Genomic DNA, 26,918 nt, shown 5'->3' with positions numbered 1-26,918 from the left:
AATCAACGGTGGTTACTGAAACTACAAGAGTATCAGTTTGATATAGAGTATATCAAAGGTAAGGAAAACAAGGTTGCAGACTTCTTGAGTCGCATTCCAGAAGCCATTAATCAAAAAGAAAATTCCACTGATAACCAATCGATCAATGATTTGTCAGATAACGCTACAGTTCATTCACAAGATGAACAACAGTTGGATCACATTCCTATTAAAGAGACCATAGTAAATAAATATAAAACGCAGTTAATACTAGCATATGACGTAGATCAGGAAATAGAAATATTGCATAACCGTAGAATAATATATATGGATATGACTAGGGATAGGGACCATTGGGTTGACCTTTTAAGAAGGTATATTCGACCAGGTATAACAGGAATCTACACCGAACTTTCATACCATCAGTTTAATAAAATTCAGCAAGTATTAATTGAACTATTTGGAGACGATAGGAACATAAAGTTTATCAAAGCTTCAATGAGGGCTAGAGAAATAAAAACAGCAGAGGAAATCCATAGACAGATATCCTTATATCACACAGTTGAGAGTATGCACAGTGGGATTATAGAAACCTTTAATAGTCTAAAAAATAAATTGTATTACCCGAAGTTAGTCGAGGAGATAACCAAAGTTATTAATAATTGTAAAACGTGTTTGGAAACCAAATACGAACGTAAGCCTTTCAGAGTTAAATACAAAATTAGTGAAACTCCCACTAGTATAAACGAAATTTTGCATATGGATATATACTATTTCATGAAGCAGGCATTTCTAACGCTAATTGATAAGCTGACGAAAAAAGCTTATATTTATCATTTGCAAAATAGAAATTGGAATAGGAAGATCGAAGTGTTGGAAGAACACTTCTCTAAATTTGGTAAACCGCAGAAGATTATTACCGATAATGAGTTCGCCAGTATTAATATCAAGGACTTCTTTAGAACGCAAGGTATAGCATTACATTTCACGAAACCAAATACCCATACAGGGAATAGTGATATCGAAAGGTTTCACTCAACATTACAGGAAAAACTAGTATCTATGAGGAAATTAGATCTAACTTTATTACAGAAAATACATAGGGCAGTAAGTAATTATAATGATAGATATCACTCTTCTATCAAAATGACTCCGAATCAAGCAGTACGGGCTGATCCTGCAATGCTTGAAAAGACTTTGAAGCAGTACAAGAATAAATATATAAATAAGCTTAATAAGAAAAGAGAAGATTATAGGGAGACTAGGAGAATTATTCCAGTTAAGAACTATAAACGTAATTACTATAAGAACGAACCGCAATTAGTAAAACCTTTCAACAACTCACAGAAAACGAAAAATTATTAGTAAAAAAAAAAAAAACAACTGAAAACAGACCAAATTTTAAAAACTCCGAATTTTGGAAGAGAAGTTAAATCAGATTATTGACAACATAGCAATGATGAAACATGGATTGATTCACTCTAGTATGCTAACAGCAACCGAAATTTTGACGACTAAACTGGACTTTTATAAACTCAAAAACGTACGAACCGGACTACTGAAGTATAAGGAAAACACAATAATTTTGGCCCTTAAAATTCCAAATTCTTACAAAATTGAAGAGTACAAATTAATTACATCGTTACCCACTACGAATAATTTACAAGCAATGTTAGAAGATCAGTATTTTATAGAAATAAATGGAACAAAATATGTTTATGATGAAAAATTGAATTATGAAAGGGAGTTGAAACCCTTGAGTAAGAGTATTACAAGAAATAATTGCGTACTTGTAGAAAATAATGGAACAGAAATTGTGAAGGTTGATGATAACACTATAATCTGTAAGAATCTTAAACAAACTAATATTGTTAATTATTGTGACGACAGAAAAAAAACAAATGTAAAATTTATTGACAGGTTCTTTTATAATGAAAATACGGATTATAATTTCACCAAAAACATTGATTTCAAAGAGATAGTTTAGAAAATAAGAGAAACTTGGAACATATCAATATTTTAAAATTTCATAAAAATATAAATTACCTATCTGGTTCAATTGTAAGCGCATTTTTGTTAATACTATTTATCATAATACTTACCCTATATCATGGACACAAAAAAAAAAAAAAAACAAAAAAAAAAAAATTGAAAATTGTTGTAAAAAGCTCGCAATCCAGTAAAATTACGGAGAATTTCAAGTTAAATAGTGGAGAGGTTAAATATCCGCTTGGGTCGCTTATCTCCCATTTACAGTTAATTCCGAAACATTGTAAACATTATTGAGTGCACCTGCATAACGGATGCACAAACTAATAGAATCATAAACATTATTGAGTGCACCTACATAACGGATGCACAAACCAATAGAATCATAAACATTATTAAGTGCACCTGCATAACGGATGCACAAACCAATAGAATCATAAACATTATTAAGTGCACCTGCATAACGGATGCACAAACGAGCGAGCATCGTAGGTATTAAGGTAGCAGTAAGATAATAAAAGGAAGAGTCTAGTTGGAACTGTGAAAGGATGAAGATCAATAAAATATATTAAATAAATAACTTCAAGTGTTATTAATTTTAGTTATATAGCTAAAAATCGAACATATTTTTTCCAAACTATAAAACACACGTACATATTACAGCCATAGATATTATACTCAGCCTAAACAAACATAACAAACTATACACCCACAGTGACCACCAGGCCATCTTCCTCCACATTGGGAACCGGGGAAGCAGTCAACGACGCTCTGGAGGTGGAAAGGCTAAGGCGGTTGGCTGGTCTATCGGAGCTTTCGACGAGGAGACATTCCTGGCCGCATTGGAGGGAGCCCATGATCCGGATGGAACAGCGGTGGAAAGGGTCACACAGCTGTCTCAGCGTGTAACCGAAGCATGCGACGCTACGATGCCACGACGACGTTTGCACCACGGCAAGAGGCCAAACTACTGGTGGAACACGGAGATCGTTGCCTTGAGATCCTCTTGTCTCCGAGCGAGGAGACTTTCCCACAGGACAAGAGGAAGGCCGGAGCACCAGGAGCGTGAGGAAGAATACAGGGATCTGCGAAGCAACCTTAAGAAGGCCATTCGGAGAAGCAAGCGGGAATGCTACCAGAAGCTCTGCATGGAGGCTAATACGAATCCGTGGGGTACAGCCTACCAAGTTGTAATGAAGAAGATCCGTGGGCGAAAATCACCTCAGGTGACATGCCCACGGCTCTTGTTGCAAATAATTGCAACTCTTTTCACGCAGCAGGAGCAGGACGAAAGAGAACCCCAACTGGCAGCTCAGCAGGACGTCTTCTCGATCCCTGATGTTACCGAAGAGGAACTTTGGGAAATCTGCAGACGTATTGGGGACAGCAAGGCTCCGGGATTGGACGGAATTCCGAACAGGGCTCTGAAGGTGGCAGTCAAGGCCAGACCAAGGTGGTTCGCAAGCACATTCGAATCGTGCATGGCGGAAGGAGTGTTTCCCGCCCAGTGGAAGAGGCAGAAACTGGTCTTGCTACCGAAGCCTCGAAAACCACCCGGCGTGCCCTCTTCATATCGCCCTATTTGTCTCTTAGACACCATGGGGAAGATGTTGGAGAGGGTGATATACAACAGGCTGCTCCCGTTCATCGAGCTTGCGGGTGGTCTTTCAGAGCGGCAATATGGGTTTCGGCGAGCCCGTTCTACGGTCGATGCAGTAGCAAAGGTCGTGGAATTGGCTCGAAATGCGATGGCCATGGGCAAATGCTGTGCTCTCGTGACGCTGGACGTCAAAAATACTTTTAACTCAGCCAACTGGGGCTGGATTAAGGGCGTTTTGGCCAAACTGGGTGTTCCTAGCCACTTGGCTCGGCTCATCGAGAGTTACTTTTCGGATAGACTTCTCTGGTACGAGACGGACGACGGGCCGAAGGAGTACATTGTGACAGCAGGTGTGCCTCAAGGTTCTGTATTGGGACCGCTGCTGTGGAACATAATGTACGACGGAGTGCTTGGCCTTCGCGTGCCGGAGGAGACAACGCTGATTGGTTTTGCGGACGACTTGGCGGTAATTGCAATTGCAAAGCATCCCGAGGACGTGGAGCTTTATGCAAATGAAGCCATTCATACCATCAAGTCATGGTTACGAATGGTCAAGCTGGACCTGGCGGACGAAAAGACGGAGGCGGTCCTCATTACCAACCGTAGGAAGAACAACGCGGTTACCATCCGGGTTGGTAATCGTGAGGTCGTCTCAAAATCGGTTGTTAAATACCTGGGGGTGATGATCGATGCCAAGCTGAGTTTCAAGGGACACTTGGATTATGCGCGAGAGAAGGCAGCAAATGCCAGCTCATCCCTTGCAAGGATGATGCCTAACGTGGGAGGGCCGAAGTATAGTCGCAGGCTACTCATCGCGGGAGTGGTGAGGTCGATCCTGCTATACGCGGCCCCTGTCTGGGCGGGAGCGTTGAACCACGCGGTCAACCGGAGGAAGATATGTTCGGCATACCGGCCAATTGCGCTAAGGGTGTGCAGCGCATTTAGGACGGCCTCGACGGAGGCAGTGTGTGTTATCGCAGGAATGATCCCTATAGATCTTCTAGCGAGCGAGGCACACTGGCTCTACGAAAAACGGAAGGCAAATCCAGCCGAGGCGAATGCGGATTTCCGAAAAGCCATCAGGAGAGAGTTGTGTGGCAAGTGGCAACAACGACGGGATAACTGCGACAAGGGCAGGTGGACCCATACATTGATCCCGTGCATCGAGAAATGGGTCAACCGAAAGCACGGAGAATTAAATTACCACCTGACACAGTTCCTTACGGGACACGGTGGCTATAGGAAGTACTTGCATCGCTTCGAGTTGGACGAGTCTCCCAACTGTCCTGAATGCGGTGCTACACTCGAGGACCCGGAGCACGTTATGTTCTATTGTCCCAGATTTTTGCAGCAGAAAAGGAGGTTGAACAGCATCTTAGGGGCGGACATCGAGCCCTCCAACCTGGTGGAAGAGATGTTGAAGTCAGAGGAAAACTGGATGGCGGTAAATGAGGCAGTAGCCGTGGTGCAGACAAAACTCCTGGAGTTGGATCGAGCTCGGAAGGCGGCGCGACGGAGACGTGACATGGACGAGCTGGTATAGCGAACCAGAGCCTCCCCCGCGAAGTAATACTTCACGGTGGTCCCGCGGGGAGGGGCGGAAGAGTGGGGGTGGTTTTAGTGGGTGTGAATCCCACACACTGCTGCAACCTGGCGCAGCAGCGTCTTTCTAAGATTTCCACCTCCATCCATAAAAAAAAAAAAAAAATATATATATATATAAATATGTATATAAATTGATCGTATCCATATTTCCGATTTATTTCGTGCACAAAAGCATACATATGTACATATATAGGACGTATATTAGATATTGCTGATTTAATGTACGAACGCAAACTTCATTAGCAAGCATATACTATATACCTATGTACACACATGTTTGTTGGAGTAATTGATATTCATATACAAATGAGTAAAAAACTAAAACAAAATAATTATTTCCGACCCCATTCATAAGAACTCATTTCGATGTCGTATTGATGATGTGATATGTGATGATGACGTCCTACAGGTTGCAGAGTGCACGAAATTCACAAATGATGGCAAAGTTTCATCCCCTATAACTTTCTTAATAATAGTTGGGTTTTTCTTTCAAACTTAACCAAATTGGGCATTGTGTTCTTCACTATACCCATGCCAAATTTTGTACTTCTAAAATGGACATAAGGGGGGTTGCTGGGTAAATTTTTAAAATGTGGAAATATATTATTATTAACTTTATTTGTGCAGATATCGGAACCGGATATATTTTGAGGCCTAGATTTAGTAGAGATGCATCACTGTGATTTTTTTGAGATTTTTCGGTTGAATAGGTTCTGAGAACGAGACTTGTTACACTCTTTGTGAGTCATATTTTGAGCCCTCACTCCCCTATGTTTTACCCAATATCAAATATAGAAGCAGTTTTGAAAAGTACTAACTGAGACTTTGATACCCCACATGGCTAAATTTTATCAAAATGGCGCAACTTACTGCATGTAAAGGGAACAGCAGATCTCATACTTCTCAATTTTCGTGGCAGTCGGGCGGTGTGTAAAACAAAACCTTGTGTCCGGATAGCTGAGTGGTTCAAGTCTCACTGGCGGCAGTGGAATTTGTATCGTGATTTGACGTCGGATACCAGTTGACTCAACTGTAAATGAGTACCTGAGTCAAATCAGGGTAATAATCTCGGGCGAGCGCAATGCTGACCACATTGCCTCCTAGTGTACCGTTACGGTCTGTTCCAATATGGATTGTTGCGCCAACGATTATTATTATTATTATTATTAAAAGCGGTTTATTGCCTGTCCGTCTGTCTGTCCATCTGTCAGTCTGTTCGTCACACGCATTTTTCTCGGAAACGGTTGTAGCGATTGAGACCAAATTTGGTAAAAACGTGGCAACTATGAATACTCATGCATGCCGTGAGTTACATCCTTTTATGTTGAATTTAAGAGAAGGGGGGGGGTGGTCCGCATATATGCAAAAGGGGGGTGTAACATTTTTTTTCATCAAATTTAGTCATGTCCGTATCAAATTAAAGGTCTCGGTTAGTACTTTTCGAAACCGGTCCTAGTTTTGACACTTGTTAGAAAGGTGGGGAGTGCGGGGTGTCGAAAGTGGTCATTCCTTCAAGGGGCCATTCTCAGAAAATACCCAACCGAAAAATCTGAAAAAAATCACAAGGCTGTCACTATATGGTGCCTGGGCTCCGAAATACCTTTCATATCGATATCTGTTCAAATAAAGTGAATAATAGTATATTATTCCAACTTTCAGTAATTCGCTGCAAAACTCCCCTTAAATTCATCCTAGCACCACGAAATTGTAATGTAGGCTATAACATAGAGCATAATCCTACCAGGTTTGATGGAAATCCCACTATTACTAATAAAGTTATGCTAGATCAAAGTTGTCGCTTCTTTGCAAATTCAACACTATGAATGTCAATATCATCAGAAAGTGGATACTCTCACATGATATAAGCATATATTACGTGCTATGTTCTAAAAAATATATAAAACCTTTCGTGCCTAAAGCGTCCAGCTTCCGGTTTCCCAATTTGTTTAAGGTTTTGTGTGAAAGGAAACCTTATTAAAATCGGTTTCAGTCAGTCTGTCGGCCCATCTATCTGTCTATCACATCCATTTCTTCAGAAAAAGTTACTCCTTTTGATACGACATTTTTTGAAAAGCTGGGAACTGTAAATACCCTCGCTCGCAGTCGGTAGCATGGTTCTACGTTACCACTTATATCAGATCGGACGCTATATACCCCAAATATAATCAATACCGGACGAAAAAAGTAACCCGTCAGCTAGTTCAATGCGGTCCTGTAGAATGATTGTTTGCTAAATTGGAGGCATGAGGTAAAATTTTGTGCTTATTAAAATCGGTTTACTGTCTGTCTGTCTGTCCGTCACACACATTTTTCTTGGAGACGGTTATAGCGATTGGCACCAAATTCGGTAGAAAAGTGGGAACTGTGCACACTCACGCATATAGTGAGTTACATCCTTTTACGTAGAATTTAAGGGGGGTCGCCATACATGCAAAAGAGGGGTGTACATTTTCTTTCATCAAATGTAGTCATGTGGGGTATCAAATTAAAGGTCTCGGTTAGTGCTTTTGAAAGCCGGTCTCAGTTTTGATATTTTTTGAAAAGGTGGGGAGTGCGGGGGTTGAAAGTGATCATTTATTTAACGAACCCATTCTCAGAACGTACCCAACCGAAAAGTCTGAAAAAAATCAGGGGACTGCCACTATATGGTGCCTAGGCTCCGAAATATCCTCCATACCGATACCTGTTCAAATAAAGTTAATTATAGTACATTACTATAATTTTTAGTAATTGACAGGAAAACCCCCCTTAAGTTTACCTTAGAATCACACAGCAGCAATATAGGCTACAGCATAGACCATGATCCTGTCAAATTTGATGAAAATCTAACTATTACTAACAAAGTTATACAGGGTCAAAACTGTCGCTCCTCTGTAAATTCAAGACTATGAATGTCAATATCACTTGAAAGTGGATATTTTCACATAATGTATTCATATTTTACATGCTACATGCTACTGGGACAAATGCACACCCAAATCTCTTTATAAAAGAAATACACAAAATCTTTCATACCAGAAGCGTCTAGCTTCCGGTTTCCCGACTTGTTTCTGTCGTTACAACTGATAAAAGTCGACAAAAAACGGCCTTGTAACCAATGATGGCTTATTTGAACCCGGGGGAGTACGATACTAGGGAACAGTCATATTTCTGTAAATTTTGGTACACAGTGTTTATACAATGACATGATGTCGCTATATTTAGTTATGTAAATCCTTTTTCATGATGTTGTCTCCGGTTTTAGCTGTGACTGCATTGTAATATGTTTTGCAGCAATTTGCAGCCTTCACTCTAGAATTTGTGAATATTTATTAAAAACCCTTAATTAATCTTACATAATAGGGGTCTTTTCGAATTATTAGTCTCCCTTTAGGCGCAACACCATTTATATTTAAATACGTGTATGTTTTCCAATTTCCACCTCAAATGTTGAAAATAAATTTAAATAAATTTTGTAAAATTGAATGGTATAGACACTGTGCAAAGCTCCAAACGCATGCATAAATGTGTACTTAATTGTTTCAATAGTTGCAGTTGAAGTGCCGCGGTTATGCAACTTGTTTAAATAATTAAAACCCACATACAATTTAAATTATGCGGACATTATTTTTTCCTACATATATATGTGTATAATCTCAGATATTTGGCCATATAACATAGGGGCGAGGATAGTACCTCAAAAAAATATATATAGTCTATGCTTTTCGTTGATTGCAGTTGGATTTTAATGAGACGAGAGTTGATTACCTATAAAAGCTAAATTGTGAAAATTTCCCCTAATGAGAAGCTTCACTATTTATTATGCATAACTTCAGTTTTACTCTTAAATACAGAATTAAATCATTATCAAAGCAAAACGATTAATTGACGTATGTATGGTTAAAAAGTACTTTTACTTTGAATGGATAACTAATATATAATACAATGCAGCTACTAAGTGCTGAGGGGAGTTACGAGAAAAAGGCGAGCTGATATACATAATTAAAAGTAATTAGATTTCTGTGTAAACACCTGTCAGATATCCAAACGAACACCAGGACTTCGGGCAGGTGAGTTAAAAGCACTAAGGCTTTCTCATGAGAAGATCCGTATACATATATATCCATGAAGTAGTGTTTCATTCAGGAAAGTATTGACATTTTTCAGTGTTATATGTACAATATACAGTGAACCTTAGGGGGTACCATGATTGCAGGTATTGATTGCTTCTGTCCACATAAACAACGTAGAATGTGCCCCACTTACGAGTAATCTTTTTAAACACCGCTGTGGAGTCATGATAGAACCATTGAACCGGAATCGGAGAGATGCAGCTTCCTGCTGCCCTAAGGGTCTAGTGCTTGGAGCTATTCAAACACAAATACAAATTGGCTCTAACAGTAAGGAGAGTGACAAGGGACTTTAGGAAGGCGTATTAGCTTGAGGTTGAGGTGCTATTCTATATTCTACACTGAACAATTATAAGCAAAGTTGTGCAAAATAGCATACTTTGATTAACTATGTAAATCTATTTATAGTTTGAATTAAAGCAGTTGACTATATGAACGTTCAGTTAAGGAAAATCCGAGACTGTGACTCAGAAAATTATTAATGGATGAAAGATGAAAAGGCAAAGAATTATCCTAAAGGGCAACAATGGTGTAATTACCAACTTTTCATCCCATGTAGCAGGAATCGTATTCCCAAAAAGTGAAGAGCACTCAATAATTGCATTTATAGTGAATGACATGATTATGGATTGAGTTCAAAGAAAAACGTGCATTTATGTGAAAAGAAGTCGTAAAACCGGAAGCTAGAAACTTCAGGTATGAAAGGTTTTGTGTATTTATTTTATAAAGAGATTTGAGTGTGCATTTGTCCCATTAGTATGTAGTACGTAATAAAAGCATATATTATGTGAAGATATCCAATTCAAGTGATATTGACATTCAAAGTTTTGAATTTGTACAGAAGCAACTGTTTTGACCTATTATAACTTTGTTAGTAATAGTGCGATTTTCATCAAATTTGGTAGGATTATGCTCTATGCTATAGCCTATGTTGCTTCCGTGATTCTAGGAGGAACTTAGAAGGGGTTTTCCTGCCAAGTACTAAACATTATAGTGATATACTATTATTAACTTTATTTGAAGAGGTATCGGTATGAAGGGTATTTTGGAGCATGGGCACCATACAGTGGCAGTCTCTCTCTTTTCAGATTTTTCGGCTAAGTAGTTTCTGCGAATGGATTCGTTAAAGAAATGATCACTTTCAACCCCCGCACTCCCCACACTTCCAACAAATGTCAAAGCTAACACCGGCTAAGTACTAACTGAGACCTTTAATTTGATACCCCACATGACTAAATTTGATGAAAAAAAAAATCACACCCTCCTTTTGCATGAATGAGGACCCCCCATTAAACTCGACGTAAAAGGATGTAACTCACTATATACGTGAACATTCACAGTTCTCCACCTTTCTACCAAATTTAGTGTCAATCGCTACAACTGTCTCCGAGAAAACTGCGTGTGACGGATAGACAGACAGTAAACCAATTTTAATAAGGTTTTGTGTTTACAGAAAACCTTAAAAAGCAGCTAAACAATTTCTTGTGGAATACCAAGCGAAGTCCTTCCTTTACTATTTGAAAGGAGCCAAGAAACCGGTAAATAAACACTTCAGATATGAAAGGTTTTCCCTTTTTCTCATGTAAGGAACTTTAGCTATATGACCGCCGAAATTATAAATAATTAAAAATTCAATTGAATACCGTAGAAAAGTTAACAAAGTGAAAACGAAATGGTCTCCTTTGCTTCCTCATCTAAGTAACTAGTAACTATTCACTTAATGGAAAAAGACGGGAAGACATTCGAAAACGAAAACTTAGGTCCATTCCAATTTACATAATCATAGAAACTTTCCCCAAAAACCCTTTTAGTACTATTTTTAATGTTTTAATATTCAGAATCTATTTTCTATTTATCCGTTCCCCAACAAAGTACTTTCATACCGAATAATGCATAACCTTGGTGATTGACTGGCTATCGCTTAACGCATTCATCAAATTTTCACGTAAATATTGTGTTATTATTAATTTAGAATAATATTATTCGAAATAGAGTCACATAATGTTAGGCCATTGTGTTTATGTAATAATTATTAAAGAAGTTTGCCTCCCATATTGACCAACCCCTAATGATTAATCTCGATGTCACTCTCATTCGTCGAGCTCGTCGAGCCCGGAATCTGAGTTCCAAAATTTGCTTGTTAATATGGTTGGTTCCATTTTTAAGGTTCTGTGTAGAACAAAACCTTATTAACATCGACTCACTCTCTGTCTGTCGCACGCATTTTTCTCCAAAACTGCTAAACCGATCCGAACGAAATTCGGTGGATAGATGGGAACTATAAAATTCCACGCATACAGCGTGTGGCATAAATTTAGGTGGAGTTCAAAGGGGGGCTCCCCATACATGCAAAGGGGGGATTTAAAAAAAAATTCATCGGATATAGTCGTGTAGGGTATCAAATGAAAGCTCTCGATTAGTACTTTCCGAAACTTAGTTTTGGTTTGAATTGCAAAGTGCGCGAGTAAGGATTCAAAATGTACCCACTTGAAGTGAGACAGGACTCATTTTCGAAAAGCACTCAATCCAAAAATCCAAAAAGTCAGGATAGTGCGCTACCATGAAATCTAGGCCTCAAAATATATCCCATTCTGATATCTGTTCAGATAAACCTACTAATAGTATATTACCAACTTTTAAAAATTTACTGAAAAACTTCCTTAAAATCATCCTAGGACTACCAAATTTCGCACCAGAGGAGGGCCATATTTTACATACACATGCTAAATTTCATGAAAATCTGACCATTAACGCCAAAGTTATAGCAGTTCAAACTTAGCAATTTCGGGCGAATTTATTGTTTCTAAAGCCATGCAAATAAGATGCTGGCGTCATAATTAACGAGAATAATTGAGAATCGCGTGAAATATTAGATTCGCATTCAAGTTCATCCTAGGAGTACTAAACTTATCAATTTCGCGCGAATTTACTGCATCCTAAGCCATATAAATAAGATGCTGACGTCATAATTAATGAGAATAATTGACATTCGAATGAAATATTAAAATTTCATCCATAAAGAATCTATTTTTCCCAAGCCCTGTTCTGTATCCGTTGTAGGTTAAATTCTTGGCATTTGTTAATAATACTAATCAAAGTGTGAAGCATACGAGGTTGACTATTATCAACACAGGGTTTCTATTAAATTTATTTATTTTACTTATTTAAATCTCTTTCTAAAAACTAGAGAGCAATGGAACTTGCAACTATATGACATGGAGCTGTCATGCACTCGTCGCTCGCGGTGATCGGTTTCGCTATTTTATTTTATCAAATGATCTGGATGCAATTTCGAGGCTTTTAAATGCCCATTCAGCGTATCAAACGACCGTTGTTTCGGCCGCCCTTTTGGTCGCTTATCATTGACTTCGATGTTCAGAGCAATTTTCGTAAGTGAATTCTCGTTAACGCGAATTACCTGACCATACCATCGAAGACGCCTTCCTCAGAGTTTCTCCGCGATCTGTGCAACTACATATCGATCGTGGATATCCTCATTTCGGATATAATCAGAACGTGTGACGCCAGCAGTCCAATACAACATCTTCGTCTCCATTACCGCTAGACGCCGTTCATTGTATTTTATAGTAGGCCAACACTCAGAACTGTAGAGAACAGCAAACGCATGACATTGTGGTAAATTTTAGATTTGAGACGTTTGCTGATACATCGATCACAAAGAACACCATTTGTGGAATGCCACTTTATCCAGGTCGCATTAATGCCTGAAACAGTTTCATTACGCAGTTCCCCATTGGCATTGACCCGAGATATTTAATTCCCTCAGTTCTAAGAAGGTGATTGCAGCTGGCAGAACTGAGCAATCTAAATATCTCGAGTCAATGCTATCAGCCAATGGAGAAATGCGATATGCTCCTCACAAACGAAAACACAAAACATTTTATACCTGAAGCGTCAAGTTTCTGATTTCCCGACTTGTTTTTTCTTAATTGTATAATACATAATTGAAAATTTCGAAATTGCATAATAAATTGACTTTACTGGAGCAGTATGGAGCATGAATGAATAACAATTTACTTCGTAAGAATATCCCTTGTATGTGTACCCTGTCGAGAGAAATTGCAACAGACCGTCGTGCGTACCAGTTAGCACTACGTTCAACCAGACTGATAATGAGAAACAAACCGTTTGTAGCATTCTTGATATGAGTTGATACTGTGGGGCAATCTGTGAGAATAGGTACTATTCTCATCAGAGGAGAATATAAATTCCTGGTAGCAAATAATGATAGCAGCAAGCTGACCCGAGTTATCAAATTCGATATTGAAAAGCTCCAGAACGAAGAAATCGGGGCGTTTGAATAACACACGCAATAGACGTTGAACTGGCATTAGAAAGGCGATTGCATTGACGTGAAGTAGATCTAGCTTAAAGACGCACTCAAGACGACTGCAGAAAAAAACATTGGAAGCACATCTCGACACAAAGCGAATGAATGGTTTGACGAAGTCTCAAAAGACGCATCGATGAGAAAAAAACTACAATATCAGGGGTAACCCACAAAAGGCAAATGAGACAACTACGTACACTGAAAAGATCTGCAGAACCAAAGAACACAAACATCAGAATGACGAGATTTGTAGATTGAAGGTTAACTTTCAAGGATAAAATTTAAGGTCCGCCTACATTTTTGATGAAAAGAATCAACGCAGTATTCCAGCTCGAAACAATATTTTACAAGGGCGTAGCACAAATTGGAGACGTGGAGTGGATAAAAAATTGATGGGCTCATTATTTCGAGAAGCTACGTAATGTTACAAGACAATTTCAGTATATTAAAGAACACGCAGAAACAACAAAGCGTCGGGATGGAATACTTGTAAAGCTACTGAAAACAAGGATCCTCGGGACGACAACCAAACTTCATGAGCTCCTAAACACTCTTTGGTCTAACGAAATTATTTCGGCAGGTTGGGTCAACATTGTCGTTTACAAAAAGCTGGAAGACTATACTCCAGGAATTATAAGTAAATACTGTTGTTAGGTACATGTTACCAATTCCAGTCAAAAACAATTGGGGGAAAGACTCACGCCCTACAAAAAAATTATATTTGCCAAATGTCAGCAAGAATTTCAGGGTGGAAGGCATATTTTCTGTAAAATAGATAATGGAAGAATTTTGGGAAATCTTTTGGGTCATAAATTCAAAGAGACCAAAACTCTATACCGACGCAAATTGGGTCAACAGCCACCAAATTTCCGTCGGCGCAGACCTGGAATCTAAAAAATTTATCTTGGTCTCGGATATGAAGCGTGATTGGATATTACTAGCTGAAACAATTTTACCAATAGTATCTTCTTTGTGTCACTGCGAGTTATTCGGATTGCCCGAAACTGTATTGAAGAAAGTACGCAGGACCACCACCTGGAGTTTGTGCTGAAGCTCTGTGTCTCATTTGATCCTGACCCAGGATTCTATGTTGTCCTTAATCAGCTTCACAATTCTTACTATTTCGGTTGTATTTCAAAGCCGGGTGTTATTTTACGGAATATGCTACAATAGAATATCTACCTATACTATTTGAAGCTTGCTCAAAGTTTCCAAAAATCTGGTGCATATTAGGTTGTTATCTTAGATTTCCAGCATTTCTCGAGCAGCTGCTTTACTGAGAAGGTTACAGACTGCCCAGCGCTGAAGGCGCTGTGATATTCAATAATGATCTTATTAAAATCGGTTCAATGTCTGTCTATCTCTCTGTCTGTCTGTCGGTCGGCCTGTCTGTTTGTCTGTTTATCTGTCACACGCATTTATCTCAGAAATTGCTATACACATTGACACGAAACTTACTGAGAAGGTGGAAATTGCGAACGTTCGCATATATAGTGAGTTATATTCTTCTATATTGAGTTTTTTTCACCAAATATGGTCACGCGGGGTATCAAATGTCAAAAGTCACGATTAGTACTTTCTAAAACCAGTTTTAGTTTTGGTATTTGTTGGAAAAGCGGGGAGTGCGGGTGCTATAAATTGGTTATCTCTTTAACAGACCTATTCTTGGAAACTACCCTACTAAATTTGAACAAAATCATGAAGCTATACGATGTCCAGGACTGAAAATACCCGAATGAAGGTTAAGGATAAGTTAAAAATTGTTTATTACTATTTTGTGGCCAAATTGATATGCTGTTATCACACTAAAGTGAGTAGTCTGACATTCAAACACAGGAAATACAAAAAGCTTCCATACTTGAAACGATGAGCTTACGGTTTTCGACTTGTTTTAATAGTTTTCGTCAGGATGCAGGATCCGTTTCTCTTAAATATTAATGCAGTATAAACGGGAAATTCGCAACAGCAAGGCAGTTAAAAAGTCGAGCAACAATATCCATGACGGCTGGGACTGGACCCTGGTGCATTCTACTCCGCCAACCATCGCGCTGACAAAAGTTACCTTGGTAACAGTTATTCAAAACTGTTTAATATTGTGGAGTGGGGATCGAGGGTGCACCGCATACAAAGTTTCTTTACGAGCTCTGCTCAGAGAATTCGAGATGATTTGCATGTCGTAAGACTGTTGAATACCTGGAGGATTTTTTACAGGTTTTATTATTATTATTCTGTTAAGGGAAAGTCACACCGTGTCCTTGAAGAACTATTGTGCCCCTTTTACTGGTTATAGTGTACCTATTGATCATAGTATCTCAAGCAGGCCTATAACCGTTAGGAACTTTAGTATGTTCCCTACTTCCAGATCTTTCAGCTTTGCATTTGGTATTAAGTGTTCTCCCAGATGCCTCGACATACTTTGAACAAGTGCCGGACACTGTCCCAGGATGTGTATCGAGGTTTCATCATCCTCCTCACAAAACCTGCAGGCAGTGTCCGTAGATATCCCTAGCTTCCCTAGGTGATAGTTGAACCGACAGTGATCCGTGAGAATTCCCAATATCATTCGGAGGTTCTTTTTGGTGAGGTTTAAGCAATCCCTTGTGCGTATGGGTTCGTATCCCCCAATAAGCAGCCTGGACGGCTCCATCCCTGGTGGGCCCGCCCAGGATAGTTCCCTCAACCGCTCCTCTTCATTTCGTAGATCCATAGCCATGAAATCGTTTCCGATTCCGTGGCCTGTGTAAAGGCGTCCCTGTTCCCTTCTTGACTAGTTCCTCCGCTGCTACTCTTGAGGGGACATAATTGGCGAAATCGCACACCAAATTATATGCATATGTGTATATAATATATACATATATGGTTACCATTTACCGCTTGGTGGAGTATATAACGTAAACCCAAATTTCATGCTATTGCTCGCGGTTACCTGAAATGCGCTTCAGTTCCCCCCAGATTTTCCGAGGCACCCATACTTCTTCTTTACTGTTCTGTGCCAAGTGCCTTCACAATTTACCTGAGCCAGGGAGAGTGTGTTTCACTGAATGGCGTGTCCAGCAATGCAATGCCGCCCCTCCTTAATATGTAACCTATTCATCGGCACTCCCTGCTCACATTGTCGGAAGCTTTTGTGAAATCGCTGAAGAGCAGGTAAAACGAAGATATAAACTCCGCACACTTTTTCAGAATGATCCGTAAGGTGTTTATATGGTCAATGCACTAGTATACGGAGTGGAAACCAGCTTGCTCTTTGTCGATCAAGCTTTCAAGATGTTACTTAATGAGTTCGAGGATTATCTTAGCTATCGTCTTTGCGATGGCAGGGAGCACCCAGATAGCCATCGAAATTTTAGACTCAAATCGGGTGCGCCTTTTTGCAATCTTAATGACCACTCACCTCTTCTACTCTCTGGGAAAGGTCTTGGATTCCCAAGAATTCCATGCGAGCGGAATTACCAAATCAGCAGTAACTGCAGGTGTAGCAATAAATAACATTGCAGGGAGACTGTAAAACCCAGTGGTCTTACCATACTTCGTTTGAGTGTATTGATGGCTGAAATAATTTCTTTTCTGATTGGAGAAACAGCCAACATCCGCATGTTACGATGATAGTCACCTCGTCCACGAGATGGGAACCTCACCGGATGTGATACGGTTGTGAAACATGATGAAAACTTCTTTCCACCTTTTCAACTGTTCGACATCGTGGATGAGAAGTCGACAGTTAACGTCCATCGTAGGACCATCCATAAATTGGCGATCGCATGCAAGCTCTTTCATGATGCAGTGTACACACGGTATCAGGTCTAATAGCGCAACCACAAATTCCATTTTGGGACGGCGCACAAAGTATCAAAGTTTGGGCGGGTTTTCCCCGCCATCATTTGCAGCGGTCAATATAGCCTATAATTCATACCGTTCATCGATCTGCTTCCATAATTCGGCAATCAGCCACATCTTATGACACCCTTTCGGGACGTAGCCGCATTTTTAATGCTCAATGATATTCTCAGGTGAGTTATTCAGTGCACCTGTCATTCTATCAGCAAGGTAGCTCCACCGCTGGCAGATGATGATCTTTTGAGAGGTTGATGTCAGAGCCCTGCTTGTTACGGACCTCCAGGAAAGAACTCCTAAATTTGACCAGCGTTCATTTTTCAACCTTGTGTATATATCTTCATGGGCAAGTATTCCAAATTTATACATCTGAGCGACTATTTACAAAAAAAACGGCAACAATGAAATAGGCTCTTACAGCGTATGAACTGGGGGATTCAGGCCGCATTTGGTAATTTGCTGTCATGAGGCCGATATTTGCCTATGCATCCGCATTGTGATAGGTTAAAAATGAGGCAATATGATTTTCACTGTAAGCCAATCTCACTGGAAAGAGCTATACACCTGGGTATTACCGATACGATGGAAAAGACATTCTGGGTAGTTCTTTGAGATCTAGACATTCTGGGTAGATAATTCTTTGAGATCTATAGGGAAACAACGGACATGAAGGGCAGAGCTAACTAAATTCAGTTTTTGCAATTCTTGGTTTCACATACAAATGTTTGTAGAAGATATGTAGCTATTCTCAAATATAGGGGAAACTAGGGCTGGACTGGAAGAATTTGTAACAGTATATACCATCATCGATGGGTTAACAGCAGAACAGGGCTCTGGCGTCTGAGTCCTTTGGGATGCTTTTCCTTGAAACAATATACAACGATTGTTCAGGCTGAAAGTAAGGATGGCAACCTGAATGATTGAGGAGCAATTGAAGGATAGTCACAGCGTAATTGCCGCAGTAGGCCATCTGTTCTTATTTCTTGGTTCGATACGGTGAAACTACTTTCCGCAACCCATAACTGCGATACCAAAAGAAATGAAACCTAAGGTGCCTTGCCACAAGGACATTAAATTTCTCATCCTGGAGCCAGATCTGGCAATTCTGTATTGAAGAAACGGAACTCAATGAATATTTCTTGGGTGAGCGCCTTGCCTATGAATAATCAGATAGGAGATTTGCTACTCATGTGCTCCTCTTGCAGCGGGTAGCAGGACATTCGCTAACGGAAATCCTACGGAGATACGAGATATTCCGTTAGATGCTTACAGATAACCTCAACTTAATCAACCACCCCAAAAGTGTTTCAGTGAATGGCTCACTCTTATAAGTGACGAACGTTACACGGAAATGTAAATAAACTCTACAGTAAAGAGAACTAAGGTGTCTGGGCCTATGTTCCGCAATGTGCACCTAATCTAGTTGCGGAATCGAGAGAAGTGCTCCCATATTCTTAAGGTACGCTATAACTGGGGTTATTCGTTTGAAGAATGAGAATCAAACAAACCTAAAGCAATTCGGGAAACCGGAAGCTCGGCGCTCCAGGTATTGTTGTAATAAAATTCGTGATGGTTTCATTTATAAATATCTCGTAGTGTATATAACATACGTTGAAAGTACCCGATATTCAATTCGATGTGGTGTTGACATTTTGTTTCTTAAGAAGCATCAATTTTACGCCAAAGAGGCAACTTTAGCTTTGTTAATAGTGGTTGGATTTCCAGCAAACTTTCCAATAGAATTTGCAGTAAATTCTAAAAATATAATAATATGTTGGTATGGAGGGTATTTCGCTGCCTAAATGCCATATAAAAGTATCATCATGATTTGTTTCAGATTTCTCTGGTAGATAGTTTCTGAAAATGGGCCTTTGATTTAAGTGTCCCTTTAATGACCCTCCCCTGTTTTGCAATCGGCTTCAAAACTAACATGGTTAGATTCTATGATAAAAAATTTACACTCCCCTTCACATGTATGGGGACTTCCCCGCAAGTTCCACATAGAACAAACGGTGTAACATACTGCATGCGTGTGCGTTCACAGCTTCCACCTTCCTATCAAATTTAGTGTCGATCGGTAGAAATGTTTCTCAGAAAAGTGCGTGTAACAGAAAGATAGACCAACAGCCTAAGGCGACCATACGGCGTAACGTCGGCACCGACTGTTGCGTCAACTATGAAAGCATTGTCTGCGGGTAAAGTTTACGTAAGATGGATCGTGCGCAGGCTACACGAGCAAATCCTCCTAAAATGCTTTAAATGCTTCGGAATCTGACACATGGCGAAGGATTGAACTAGCACCAGTGGTGTCGAAGATGTTGAAAGGAAAATCATTTAGCGATTGATTGCACCAAGAACTCTCACTGTCTTCTATGAAAGGAAACTAAAGATCACGCCCAGCCTCCTGGACTGCCTTAACTAGTTTACATAAATGAGAGTCATCCAGTTATATTTAAATCACTGCCAAGCTGGTCAGGACCTGCTGTCACAAAAAGTCTTCGAAAAGGAAATTGAAGTTGCTATTGTCTGCGAACAATACAAAAACCTCCAGCAAGGCGTTCGGGAAACGAATGTAAGAGGAAATGATGCAGTGTGGGCCTGCGGAAACTGATCTTTGCAACAAATAATGGAGCATCGCGAACATGTGATGGTTAAGATCGACGACAACTACATTTACAGCTGTTATTCCGCACCAACCGTGACACCATCTGAATATTGCAATATGCGTGACAGACTAGCCGGAGACGCTAAAGAGCACAACCCCAAGAGTATGGCTGTGACTGCAACGGCTGGGCAGAGAAGTGGGAGCAAAACAAATTAAAGGGGAAGAACTAGACTCCATCGTGGATCTTACTTTCGTTACTGGCTTGCCTGTCAATCATATGCACTGACATGTTAGCGAGAATTATACGTACAGTAACCACCGCGCCATATATATCACCATTGATGAACAATAAATGTCAACCTAAAGAGACTAGGACCAGGTAGGTCATCATGATCACTTGTGGAGTATTAAATTTGTGGAGTATTACGGTGGCGTACTGAGTTTGCTGAAATAGCTGCAGATAAGGAATAAACAGTTGTCACAACCGATATGTCGAGCATACGACGCCTCCATATCAAGGCATATACACTGTCAAAAGCAGAATCTCTAAAATGTCTGAACGCCAGAAGGTGAAATTAACGCCGAAGAACACGCTGGAATATGAACAATGCAGTGCTATGGCCATCACGAAGAGTAAAAACGCGATATCACTAAGTGCCGAAGACATCCCTCCAATAACCGGCATTGATCTTTTGGCACAGGTATTTACCGACTGCCTTTTCCCGCAGAGTCGAAATTACAAAAACTTGTATTGGTGCTGAAGCCATGTAGGCCGATAAGTGAACCAACGTCCTGTAGACCAATCTGCCTTCTGAATACAATAGGCAAATTTCTAGAGCGGATAATGTATAATCGGTTATATAAAATAATTGATTGTGGCCGCTATTTATCAAATAGGCAATTAGACTTCCGGAAGGTTCGTTCAGCGGTTGACTTTGAACTAGCCAGGAAAGCCTTTGACGGTAGACAATTCTGCGCACTGGTGACTCTCGACATTAAGAAATCATTCAATTCTGGCAGAGGGAACGGTATTATTGAAGCGCCCATCGTGACACAAAGGCCAAATTATATAAATAATGTATAGTTTTCGACTACTTCTAACAACGAAAGCTACTTTACGATTCGGATGTAGGATCGAAGACATACGATATAACGGTAAGAGTTCCGCAAGGGTTTGTTCCGAGTACTCTGCAGCACCTAAGCAGGTAGTTGTGGGATTCGCAGATGACGTTGGGGCGGTCAAAATATCTAATCACCCCGACGAACTAGAAATTTATGCGAGTGAGACACTCCATATGATAAAGTCTTGGCTTGAATCATAGAGCATGATCCTACCAAATTTGGTGAAAATCGCACTATTCACTTGAAAGTGGATATTTTCACATAATATATGCATATATTATCTGCTACATACTAATGGGACAAAAGCACATTCAAATCTCTTTATAAAAGAAATACACAAAACCTTTCATACTTGAAGCGCCTAGCTTCCGGTTTCTCGACTTGTTAATTTCGAAAATTGAGGAGCTCTCGCCTGCGATTGCGATGAGTCGTCCATAAGTCCAAGGTGACAGCTTATCAAATAATAATAATGATGAAAGGCCAGTTTTCTTCGATAAAAATGCTATAAAAGTGGGTCTTTTCTCTTCGCCCAAAAAGAAGAGTCTATGCTCCATAAATACCAAGCTAAATTGATCCTTTAAATTTAAATTTTATTCACGTTTTTCGTTGGACAATCGTTACCGGATTATCTCGAAGAGAGTAAGAAAATTTTGTTACAAGGCCATGCAATCAGGCTTAAGAGTTCAGTGTTTAATTCCATAGAAAACCAGAAAGGACAGATTGTACATCTGTCATTTTCCTTAAAATATTCCGAATAAGTGTCTATTCCAGTAAATTTTCCCATACAACTCCACCATTAAATTTGAAAGTAACATTTCTAAATGAAAATGTCATTATCGCCATTTAGGAAATCGGATTCCGATTCCAAAAGTACTCCCAAATAATTGAAAGTAAACCTGACCCTGCACCGAAATTTGAATTTCTACGAATCGCCTCAGTGAAATTAACACCATTTCCAAGAGTTTCTATTTGAAAACGTGAATTCAAAGTGCCAGGTGTTGAACAAGTTACCCGAGAAGGTCCAATCCATTGGAAAACAAAACCAAAAGATTCATTTCATTATTTGAATCTATTTCATTCTATGGAATGTTCTAAAGCGCTATACAGCAAGAGATTCAGTTTTCAGCCTTGAGTTAAATGATTTTCCTCGAAGCAATAAATTAAAACAAGAACTTTGGGCTTTTTCCCAAACAAGAGTGTTTGTCATTCAGGAAATCATGCGGAAAACTACTCATGACATCAAGACCTTTCCATACATTTGCCACGTACGTTGAGAAAAATTTATTATATCATACGTCATTTTTACCAGTCAATCCATCTATCCTTCACGATTGTCAGATTTTGTCACCGAACTTCCTGCTCCTTTTTCCGTCATTTCAACATTGACTTCAAAGTGATGGAATTTTTCGGTGACGGAATCGACGACGTACCCATTTGATGAGTTTTTCAATGACTGTGGTCGTGGTTCGGTTTCTATTTCCTTTCAGTTATTGAATAATTTTCGAAAATTGGTATTCAGTGACTGCCCTACTGAGGGATACGGGGGCTAGATGGAGATGACCGGGGGCACCATTTCTCTAGACTCGAATCTGGCTTGGACAGTTGAAAATATTCAAATAGTTTATCCTCCATGACTAAAATATGTCGAAGAAGTGGGCATAGTAGGCATGCCAAGAATGTTATGGGCCACAAAAGTATGTTCCACTTTGCTGAAAATATAGGAGGCGGTTGTATGGGAGACTATATATGTATATGCAATGTACGCCTTTCCTGAAAAGTTTTGATTTTGATCTTTGAGTCAACAACGTTTTCTGTAGAAAATACGATTACGGAGAACATAGACCGGATATAAATTTGTTCCAAGTTTCAAGTCAACAATAAATAAATGCTGAGTAATTATCTAATGGAATAACTGTTCAAAATTTTATTCCAAGGAAATGTTGGCTGACATTATGTAAGGAGCTTTCAGTTGAAATTTTTTAAATAAAATGGGATTGTTTTTCTGCAGAGTGAGATGATGGTATAGAGGTTTGAGGATACCAAATTGGTAACTGATTTGCTTCCAGCATTTCTTCATAATGGCTCAGTCGTCTTCATGCATTTGATCCAGCTCTATTTTGGTAATTAACATATATTTATATTACGGCTGAGTATGTGAGGAACAAACCAGCCTTTTCATTGGTAAGAACTTAGATCCTTCATGCACAATAAACAAATTCACCATTTCATTTACCTAATTTCTCGCCGCACTCTATTAGAGCCGCATTCAAAAGTAACACCAACAAAATCGCGTTCATATACTCCCGTCTTCTAGAAGCCATTATCATTATTTGAATAGTTGAATCCTCTTTCTCAAATAAATCCACAATTCCTGCTCAGTAAGCTTCCACACTTAACTTGTAACTCTCCAAAACTACAATTTCACCCAAATATTGTATTTAAATCACTGATTCATTGTTCCATTTAATTCACTTGATCACCCTCATCACTGTTGCACAATTATCAAGGACATCTCGCATCAACAGACACCACCAGTTTTTTATTGACTGAAACTCAACACTTTCGCCGTTAAAACACGAAGTTAATTGGGTAATTTGAATTCATTACACCCGCGAAGTACATCATAACAACGCATCGACTATACATAGGTATACGCACAAGGACATGACCCGCTGTTAGGAGAGCAATGATTCCGAAGATAATGCTATCAGCACACGCGGGTGGTTGATAAGCGACTGTTTTCATTATTTTTTAAAAGCACCGTTACAGTTGACGGAGAATGTCCTTTGGAGCTTAGTAGCTTGAGGGGAATCCCCTGGCGAACGAGTTTGCGCGATAAAGAGGGTAACGTAATTTTTCCAGCAGAATGAGCAGTAGAGCTGCTTTCTTGAGGGAATGCAGCTGTGCTCCTCAGATAAAAGAAGCTTCAAACCCGGAGAAATTACCCCAAACACCAATTTCGTTCTCTAGTCATTGAGAAGGATATTTGCTCGATTGTTTACGCTATTTTTATCAACAGCTTGAATTAAGCTTTCTATTATGCAAGGAAGGATTGCCTGGAATAGCCCACTCATTCGGCTTTTGGCTTTCGTCCCCATAATGTCCTAGTAATGTGCGGTAACCTTATTTAAAGCTTTGCTTGCAGTTTTCGGTTTGACTAGGACACTAGCAGTGCACAACCATCAGGAGACATTGGCACTTAAGTGTCTGTGATTGTATGAACATGTGCATGCCTGAATAAGCAGATATGTAACGTCAACACGAACATTTTCAGTTGATAGTCAGTAAAACGTATAGTGCATGGTGGACTTTGTTTAGAAAGTTAACAGCTTCTTCACATGGATGTACGGCAAGATATAATGCTAACGCAGATGGTGGGCATTGAAATTTCCGGGAAAGTTTTATTAATATTGCAAGAAAATCCTGATTGATTATAATATCCGGATGAATTAAATTGTTGTCAGAGCTCTAAGCTGTGATACAAACCTCATTAGTGACAGAGGGACTTGTGTCGAGACTGAATATCAGATACCAGTAAATTCAGCTGAGAATAGGGCTCTAAATAAAATTAGAGTAATAATTCTAAGCAAGCCCAACGCTGACTACATTGCCTCCTAGTGGGCAGCGACAATTTAGAATGAAATGAAATACTATAACATACACGTGGTATGTGCAGGTTTGCGGGAGGCAAATCATCTTTGCAGCATTCCTCTTTTAGCGCTTTTATCAGTTTTAACAAACCACTTTCTATTATCAATGTGGTGATTCGCGGTGTTTCTAGCGAACAGGTTTAAGGGAATTAAACGTGACGTGTATACATCCGTGCATGATAATCCAGTCGGATCTGGGAGGCAATCACTTGACCAGAGCTGTGAACAGAGGCATGCCCCAGGGTGGCACCATTTCACCGGTGCTATGGTTAATAGTAATGGACAAAATTTTATGTACATTGGACAGAAGCGGGGTGAAGGCATAAACCCAACCAAAACGCAACTGATGCTATTCACCACCAAGACAAGGATACCTGAATTCCATCTACCACAGCTGAATGAATAAATATTGGTTCTTTCCGCTAATGTAAAGTCTCTGGGTATAATCCTGGATCCATTTAGCTTAGGATTAGGAGATTGAACATACAACTGAGGGTTATTCGAAGTCTGTCGATGGCTGGAGCGAGATTCGAGCCTCAAGCGTAACATAGCCATTCCGACCAACAGCCGAGCGGCCATCAAGGCCTTGTACTAAGTGACGACATCCTCCAGGCTGGTAGGGCAGTGCAGAGACGCGCTGAACTATCTGGGTGGCACGCTTAAGGTCACTCTCTTCTGGGTTCCCTGGCATAGGAATATAGAGGCGAATGGGCGGGCTGACAGATTGACCAGGCAAGGCTCTGTTCTTGGCAGTCATTCGGCGAATACAGTCGGCGTTCCGCTGGTGGCTGTCGGGGGCCGAGTTTACTCGCACTACCTAGCAGCCGCGAACCTAAGATGGCGAAGCCTTATAAGCTGTGCCAAGTCAAGGATAATTTGGCCCACTTATAACATAATCCGATCAGGAGAGCTCCTGTGCCAGACGCGTGCAAATGCATTCAAGATTACGGCGGTCTGCACGGGGCACTGATCGATAGGGGACCATTCCGCTAGGCTCGGCATACCTTACAATTCGCATTGCCAAGGCTGCGGAGAAGGAAGGGAAACCCTCATACACTTTCTATGCGATTGCTCAGCTCTGGCTAGAGTCAGGCTGCGGAGACGGTAAACCATTCTTTGGGGACTTCAGAGAGATTTCTTGGTGCAGGGTTAGAGAGCTGCTTTCTTTCGTAAATGCTACGGGCTGGCTGTGAAGATTTGAGTCGGTTGGACTCTGCCTTCCTGCTCCCATAACAACAGTCACGGTCTTAGGAGTTTGTGGCATCAAAACGATGCACCAAAGCGCTAATTGGGCTTCTCGCACTGAAGAAGGGAACAAGTTGTTCCCGAAATATCGATATATATCATATATCGTTTAATAAAGTAATCACTACTAGCGACGGAAACGGTGTTAGGTTTTAATTTCCACTTTCTATCTTCTGCATCTGATTCCAATTAATAATAGTCGTTGGCGCAACAAGCCGTATTGGATCAGGGCCTTGCAATGTGTTAGAGCATTTGATTCAAGACCGTAAACGGTACACTACAGTTTTAGTTTTTTTTATTTTCAATACTGACTTACATTGGTTGCTTATTTCTATCTTAAGTTAAACGTAGCTCCCAATTCTATTTCAACGGATAAGTATCCCGTATTCCTACCTATTTAGCAACATCAGGAATTGGATAAAAAAGTTTCAACTGGAAATCGTAGTCGATCGTCCACCTTGCGAAATTTACGGGGAAGCGTCAAGGATCCTTTGACAGCGGAGGAAAAAAGGGGGATCTACAGAAAAACGTGTAGCGGCTGTAATAAAATATACATAGAGCAGACTAAACCCCTGATTACGACTAGATTTAATGAATACATCAAGGAAGCGGTAAGTAGTGTGATCATCAGTGACAACGCACATAGTCGAAAAAGCCCATACCATTCAACGGGAAAATTCTTGTGTCATTTAAACTGAACGACAACCTTGGACCCTTGGAAAAGTCTAGAAATTTTGAGAGAAGACACGACGCGGTTATTAAACACAGATTCGGGTAACTGCCCTTCAAAATATTTAATTTTTTAATAATTAATTTTTTTAATATTTAA

At 39.9% G+C, this 26,918-nt stretch overlaps 1 protein-coding gene across 1 annotated transcript in view; it reads right to left on the bottom strand.

The window, feature by feature from the left end:
* Positions 1–23,895, bottom strand: part of LOC119660594 — a 482,908-nt gene extending 459,013 nt beyond the window's left edge. The window contains exon 1 of the mRNA XM_038069268.1: positions 23,428–23,895. Within this exon, the coding sequence (XP_037925196.1) occupies positions 23,428–23,521 (94 nt within the window). The 5' untranslated portion in view covers positions 23,522–23,895. The remainder of the gene's footprint in view (positions 1–23,427) is intronic.
* Between the last annotated feature and the right edge of the window lie 3,023 nt (positions 23,896–26,918).

Source organism: Hermetia illucens, chromosome 6 (assembly GCF_905115235.1).
Source record: "Hermetia illucens chromosome 6, iHerIll2.2.curated.20191125, whole genome shotgun sequence".
Taxonomy (NCBI): domain Eukaryota; kingdom Metazoa; phylum Arthropoda; class Insecta; order Diptera; family Stratiomyidae; genus Hermetia; species Hermetia illucens.
This window is presented reverse-complemented; position numbering and strand designations above follow the sequence as displayed.